This window comes from Elgaria multicarinata, chromosome 21 (genome assembly GCF_023053635.1).
Source record: "Elgaria multicarinata webbii isolate HBS135686 ecotype San Diego chromosome 21, rElgMul1.1.pri, whole genome shotgun sequence".
Lineage (NCBI taxonomy): Eukaryota > Metazoa > Chordata > Lepidosauria > Squamata > Anguidae > Elgaria > Elgaria multicarinata.
Genome location: NC_086191.1, coordinates 16304016 through 16311400, shown reverse-complemented (window position 1 = coordinate 16311400; position 7385 = coordinate 16304016). Strand labels below are relative to the sequence as shown.

Genomic DNA, 7385 nt, shown 5'->3' with positions numbered 1-7385 from the left:
TGAGATTGTTAATGTTTCTTCCTGCAATTTTAACTCCAGCCTTGGATTCGTCAAGCCCAGCACGTCGCATGATGTGTTCTGCATACAAGTTGAATAGATAAGGTGAGAGTATGCAACCCTGCCGTACTCCTTTCCCAATCTTAAACCAGTCCGTTGTTCCGTGGTCTGTTCTTACCGTTGCTACTTGTTCGTTATACAGATTCCTCAATTTTGCTTGTGGAAGGACGGGGGGGGGGGGGAGATTGTGTTTATTGGGGGAGGATATAGATGAGGGGGTGTAAAATGAGGTTTGGGGCAGGGCTGCTGCTGCTGCTGCTGCTCAGCTCTGGTGAAGGCTGCATCAGGGACTGGTGTGCGTGTGCGTGTGCGAGCGCTACCACTGGCTGAGCTTCATCACTCTTCATTTTTCGCTAAATAATTTTCTGTATTTTATCTAAATGAAAGTAATTCTTCTTCCCTCTTCTCCCTCCGCCGCTCACCCCCCCACCCCGCCCTCTCTCAATCACCCGCCAGGGTTCTTTCCATGACGGCGTGTCACAAATTGAAATATTCATTCATTTTCTGAGCCTCTCTCTCCCTCTTTCTCTCTGTGTGTGGATTATTTTTCATCTCCTTTTGCAAGGGAAGGATGGGGGAAATTTAAAACGGAAAAGATTAAAGCTAATTGTTGGGAATGAAGAGGGGGGAGGGGGGGCGATTGAGAATTTGGCAAAAGGAGGAGGCCCAAAGAGTTGCCCGTCCCATTGAGGTTCATGATGCAATGCTGGATTTTGAAGATGGGTCGGTTGGGCGGCAGAGTTGCCCCCTTTCTTGACGTGGCCTGGCGCCTAGACCTTCCTTGGCAGCCTGGCACTCAGGGATTTAGTGGGTGGCTGCTTTTCCCATCGCCGCTCGCCATCTGTGGCGAGAAAAGTGTCAACTTGCTATGTTTCTGTGGGCTGGGCTGCAAGGCTAGGGGGGAAATGTTGGCAGTAGATTGCATCCTCCAGACCTCACGGCGATTAATGTTCTGCTCTGACACATGGGCGATGCGACTGGTCGCCCATAATGAGTCAGAATCGCCTTTAGGTGACTAGCCAGCGATGGCCTTATTTATTAGAAAGAGTTGGCTCTTTGGGGTCATTGATGTGCTCCAAGCAGACATCGGTGTGTGAGTTGATGACTGAACGAATAAACAACAACAACAAAAAGGCAGGGAAATCTATTTTGCGGACCCAGGAAATGCTGCATCAGCACAGACAAGGAGTCACGCAGTCCAGGATCCTGTCTCACCCAGTCGATGGCCGTAAGCCCAGAGAGGTACACACACACACACACACACACACACACACACACGGGACCTCTCTTTTTCAGGGGCGGGGCTGCCTCTGAGAACCAGGAGCTGAGGAATAGGGCTGGCCCTATCATTGGCCAGAGTGAAGGAGTTGCCTCAGGCAGCAGATGCTGGGAGGTGGCAGCCAGGTGTTGGAGGCGCCCTGCTGTGTACACCCAAAGATAGCCAGGTGCCTTCAGGTGGAGTGGAGGATGCTGTCCCAGCACCAGAGTTGCAGGAAGGCTCAGCTGCCGGCCCGGTTGGCATTTGTCCATGGAATGGGAAGGGGACACCATCTTGTCTTCGCTGTAGTCTTGTTTATTCGTTCAGTCGCTTCCGACTCTTCGTGACTTCATGGACCAGCCCAGCCCAGAGCTTTCTGTCGGCCGTCGCCACCCCCAGCTCCCCCAAGGTCAAGTCTGTCACCTCCAGAATATCACCCCTCCATCTTGCCCTCGGTCGGCCCCTCTTCCTTTTGCCTCCCACTTTCCCTAGCATCAGCCTCTTCTCCAGGGTGTCCTGTCTTCTCCTTATGTGGCCAAAGTACTTCAGTTTTGCCTTTAATACCATTCCCTCAAGTGAGCTGTGGGTTGAACAGCCCAAAGTTAACCTAACAACTAATTATGCCAAGTTCTACAATGTAGTGTTGGAATTAAATAAAAACGTGGCAAGAATCTCCTCCATTTTCTCCAGACATTTTCCAGGGGGATAGCCAGGCTAGTCTGTTGCAGCAAAACCAACAAAGAACTTTGGGGAACCAGAAAGACTAACGAATTTATTCTGGCATACGTTTCTGTGGCTACAGGCCACCCCCTCCAACACTTAATTCCTCTTTCATTCAGCAGAAATTGAAGAGACTTCCATTCCACATTTTGGGGTGCCCCAAACTTTGCTGTGGCTGCAGCCACTGAGCAGAAAAGAAGGACTTTGGCCACTATAAACACACTAGCCAGATCACGTGCATCAACACCCATCCTGTATGATATGGGCTGGCTTCTGAGCTATAAGAAGGCAGGAACGGGGAAGCTTTCTGACATGACATCCCTGCTTCTGCCGAACCACAGAAGGAAGAGGCTGCTGCCCTCTGAGTCGGTCAAGGTGCTGCCCAGTCATTCTGTGAGGACACTGGCATGGGCTCCTCGGCTCCCATCACCTTTCTCTCCTTCCTTTTCCTCCTCCAAGCTGCAAGTAAGTACAATGAGGTATCTGGGGTTACTCTCTCAGTGCTTCCTTAACCTTAAGAAAAGCTTGTAGTTCACAGAAGTGGAGGAATCATAGTCCTTTCCCCACCCTGCCTCTCGGGTGCTCAGAACAGACTGTAAGGTTTTGCCATCGATGCATAAAGCCCTAAACGACTTGGCAGCAGGATACGTGAAAGTCAGGCCTCCTGCCTCACCAGCCTGAGGTCTTTGGTGGTTCTGCATGGACCTGCGGTCTGCTTGGAGTCCTCTCTGAGCAGAGCCTTTAGCCTACTGGCTCCCTCTCCGTGTAATTCCCTGCCTCTTGATATACATTGCTTTGTTTTCGGCACCTCCTCAAGAAATTTGCGTTTAAACCAGCTTTTCCTCAATCACCAGCCATTGGTTTATTGGTATAACTGGATTTTAAGTCGGTTTATTCTTTTCAGTTTTTATGTGTGTGTTTTCTTTACTGCTCACTGCTCAGGAATCTTTGCCCCACGTGCTCCTCCTCATTCCAACAATCCATGCCACAAGGGTTGATCGAAGTGGAGGGCTGAGTGTTGAGAGGCCTGGGTCTTCCCAAGCCACTCCGCAGCTTGGCCGGAGGGCCCCACCTCATCAGCTCCCAGTTCCTGCTGGTGCAGTCATACCGGACTTGGGGCAAAACACCCTGAAGAAGTTAACGTTATTGCTTCAGGTGTGAGAGCGCCTGGTTTAGCAAGAGGCTGCAGGCTGGGTGGGGGCGAACAAGGGAACGGCAGCCATCTGCCTTGGTTTCACAATCCGCCTCATGCAGCAGACCCATTCTGGAGTTCTGGTGTCGGGGAGAGAATCTTGCATCTAGCGATGCCGGAGGGCAGAGAGCAGGGCTCTTTTGTGGCCTGAGGAGGTGTGTGTGCTGAGAGGGGCTGCTGGCACATCTGGGGGGAGAGTGTAGCACCACGGAGGTCCACTTACTCTAGGGATATGGTCAAAAAGGAACCATCCTGTGTGCTCCCCCTTCATTATTGTTTTGGCAATGGTTCCCTTCCAAAATGGCCAGTTTGTGCTTTGCTTGGTCGATGGTTCTACTGAATGTCCTCCTCCCCCGTCCAGCTGTGGGAAACAAGCATCCTGTGAACACTGCCAGAGCCAGCTATGAGGATGCATCGCAGCCCCAGAGAGACCGCCTTTTCCCTCTAGATCCAGCCAGTCCTTGAGGTCATCTGGGGGGCCCTCCTGGTGGGTTGCTCAAGCGAGCAGGGCATTTAGCGTGGTGGCCCCTACTATGTGGAATAATTTCCCCCCTGAAGTCAGAGGTGCACTGACCATTCTTATCAATTTCTGCATGCTTTCCTGGCGTAGTTTTGCCTACCTTGTACTTCCTTCCCATGGATAAGCACGTGCAGTATATTCATTCTGTGTTGTTGTTTTTTAAATCAGTAGATGTAAGCATTTTTTTTAACATATTGGTAAAAACTAACCAAAGACAAACTCTTTGGGTGCGGAAAGGTATTGTCGACAAGCGTTGTCATTCTCAAAGTCTGGGCTTGGCAGGTGGAAGGTGGAATGCGTCTCCCCACATACCTTCCCCCATCCTCACTCTTGCTCTGCTCCCCAGGCGCGGTGGACCCCAACAAGAATTTCGCAAGGATGGTAGGAAGCTTTGTCGATTTCCCCATCATGAATTCAAAAGAGGACAATTACACAAATTTCATCCTGCGGTCTAAGACGCAGGGATTGGCCCTGGCTCTCTGGCAGCCGGATAAATATCTCTCGATAATAATCCCAAGGTATTCTGGAAGAATTGCCTTGCAGAAGAGCTCCAATACCATCCGAATCCACAACTTGACCCTGAGAGATGGAGGGACCTACGAAATTGAGGCGCAGATCGTAGCAAAGCCTGTTCAGATTAAGACATACACACTGTTTGTATTCAGTAAGTAAGATCTGAGAGCCGTGATTAATTTGTCAGAGCTTAGGGCTGCCTTGAATAACGTACGTGTGTGTGTGTGTGTGTGTGTGTGTGTGTGTGTGTTTGTTTGGAGGGAGAGAGAGAGAGAAGGTCCCAAGTTCAATCTCTAACGAATAGTTTCAGGTGGGGAACGCCTCCCCCTCCCTCCCTCTCAGCTCTGAAGAGCAGCTGCAAGTGAGATTGCATGTGTGTTGGATTACAACTCCCATCATGCAGCCCATGTTAATCCCGATCCTTTCCCCGCTCTGAATCTTGTCCATCTTCTCTCTTCCCCACCCCAGACATCAGCACCACTGTAGAGCAGTTGACCAACAATTCCTGCAACGTCAACTTGCTCTGTGATGCAAGAACGGGGACGCCAACCCAGGTGACGTACAGCTGGAAGCAGAAAGAGTCAGGGGTCACCCTTTCTCAAAACTCCCGGCTCCATGTCGTCTTGAACCCTGGGGAGAAGACTGTCTACACCTGTGCCGTGGAGGCTCACAGGATCCAGAGTGCTTTGGACTTCGCGCCTTATAAGTTCTGCAGCAAACCACACTCTGAGACTGCAGGTAAATCTCCACAGGGAAAGGAGTGGAAGTGTTTTGCCGACACACCATTTCTAGCAGTTCCCCGGATGTCCTGAGCCGGTGCCTCATGGTTCCGTAGCTCCTGGTCCAAGGCAGTGAAATGCTTCTGGCACCTGGGCACAGGCACCTTTAAGGGGTCCCTGTGCCAGTTGGCAGGCTTGGCAGCGCTGTGATCCTCCATGGGGTGGGGGAGCATTAACAGCAGCCTGCAATTTGCTTCTTCTCTTTAAGCCTCAGGTGCCTGCGAAGACCCTCTCAGGCTTCAGCTCTCTTTGCAGAGGAGCTAAGGCCTTGCAAAGCATCCCATCAGCTGGAGTTTTGCAAGGTCTAATTCTCTGTCCTGCATGCGCAAGGGTTATAGTTCAAGTAGAAGAGGGCTGTTCACAAATTGCCCTGTGCTTCCAGATGGGCAAATATACAGACAGACTGAAGATAAGAGCTCAGCAATTTCAACGGACAGAAATATTTTAGAGGCTGTTTTAAAGTTGAGTAAGAGAGCAAAAGGGCGAAAGAAAGTTATGCTGTCTCCATTCCACTGGGGTACACAAACTCCAAACAGTGGAACAAATAACATAGCTTGCCAAATTAACATTTTTTGAGATCTAAGCGACTTTGTCAGCTGGCTTTTTAGAATAGCTCCATTTCTGAAGTTTGCAGAAGCAAATGTTCTCTCTTTAGCAGCTTTTTAGTTGTTCTTTGCATTATTCATTTGCTTCATTATTCGGTATTCAGCAATTCTTTTTGAAGATCTTTAAGTCATTATTTGGCTAACCCGTGCCACATGGTGATGCTGATGAAGAAAAAAAAGGCTAATTATTTACGCAGCGGCAGCCGTGTCTGTGCTGCACTTCTCCAGGTTCAAACGGGGAGCGTGGCCGAAAATCGGAGGCGAAGGATAAAAATGGGAGGGGGAGGTGCAGCCGGAACAACAAAGGAGCAAAACAGGGTTCTAATCCACAGAGTTATTTTAATGGACAAGATCCAGGCAGAGCAGAAGGAAGGCTGTTGTGCCGATTGAATGTGTTTCCAAGGATATTTGGGGGGGTGGGGGGCTGTAGGGGAATGCCACCCCTGCCCCACTACTCAGCTCAACCAATTGACTGGGAGGGAGCAACTGGGAGGGGGCTCTCCCACCCTAGAGGCCTTCAAGAGGCAGCTGGACAACCATCCGTCAGGGATGCTTTAGGGTGGATTCCTACATTGAGCAGGGGGTTGGACTCGATGGCCTTGTAGGGCCCTTCCAACTCTACTATTCTACGATTCTATAACCCTTTCTGGCTGTCTCAGGCTCATTCCCCAGCTGGCCTCCCTCTGGATGAATCCTCTCTCGCTCCCCAAATATGTTGGCGGTGCTGCGTGAGGAGCATCCCTTTGAAACCTCTCTTCACTTTCCCTTTGCAGGAGGAGGTGCCCCCGGACTGCCGTCCCTCTACCTCATGGCCAAAGCCATCCTTGTGCCTGCTGCTGTTGCCCTCCTGGTGATGCTGTGATGTCCACTCTCTCTCTCTCGAGAAAGAGATGGGGGAATGTTGCTGTGGCGTTCCAGCCCTTTTGCCCGTGTGTTTCTGCTTCCCCTTCGCCATGCGGCCTCTAAAACCTCCTTGTTTCCCTTATCACAAAACAAAAGACAGAACAGCTGGATTAAGGATGTGCCTGAGGCAGAAAGCTCCATGTGGCTGCACTGCAGGGCCAGGGGCCTTTCTCAGGGTCTTCCGGTGGAGCACAACGGCTCATTGCACGTGTCTGTTCTTGGAGATGCCACACAGGCTTTGAGGTTCTCTACTTCCTATTTTCTGGTCCCTGCCTCTCTTTTGCCCCCTTAGGGCAGGGTGGTACCATGCGAGAATGTGCATTGTTGGGCCGGTTGTCATTTCCCAGGATTTGCTACTCAATGGGAGGAGCCCGGCTGTGCTTGCAGAAGGTCCCAGATTCAATGCTGCCCACCTTCTGGGCAGGGAGGGAGAGATCCTGCCTGAAAACCGAGGAGAGCTCTCTTGCCCGTCACAATAGACAGCCTGGAGCCTGAGAGATTAAAGGTCTCTCTAGGTGCCTGGGCAGCTTCCTGGGGTCTTAAGCAGTTCAGTAGTTCACCAAGAGATTCAACTCTGTTCCCTGTGTTTTGAATAACAAAAACATCAAAATCACACTACATATGTCAGTTGGCTCAGCATTGCACCGATGAAGCTCTGATCACCCAACCCACTGTTTTGTGAATGGCAGCTGTTAAGGCAATGAGCGCTGCCCAGCTGTTTTGCATTTCAACCCCCCTCGCCCCCCCCCCCAGCATGTGTATATAAATCTGCAAATTTGAGGTTAACACTTTATGCATCTGAAGAAGTGGATCCTGTCCACGAAAGCTTCTGCCAGAA

General features: G+C 50.8%; 1 protein-coding gene across 1 annotated transcript; it reads left to right on the top strand.

Annotated features, from left to right (window-relative positions):
• Positions 1-2433: 2433 nt before the first annotated feature.
• On the top strand, positions 2434-7074 carry LOC134412093 (uncharacterized). Its single transcript, XM_063145871.1, has 4 exons — positions 2434-2500; positions 4094-4411; positions 4729-4998; positions 6418-7074. Exons 1-4 carry the CDS (start codon positions 2443-2445, stop codon positions 6504-6506), a joined length of 735 nt encoding a protein of 244 aa, XP_063001941.1. The 5' UTR covers positions 2434-2442; the 3' UTR covers positions 6507-7074.
• Positions 7075-7385: the final 311 nt, after the last annotated feature.

Excerpts from the sequence above, each read along its gene's own strand:
- LOC134412093 (XM_063145871.1), top strand. The coding sequence starts at position 2,443 with ATGGGCTCCTCGGCTCCCATCACCTTTCTCTCCTTCCTTTTCCTCCTC. Across the intron at positions 4,412-4,728 it reads ATACACACTGTTTGTATTCA|ACATCAGCACCACTGTAGAG; the intron begins GTAAGTAAGATC and ends TCCCCACCCCAG. Across the intron at positions 4,999-6,417 it reads ACCACACTCTGAGACTGCAG|GAGGAGGTGCCCCCGGACTG; the intron begins GTAAATCTCCAC and ends TTCCCTTTGCAG.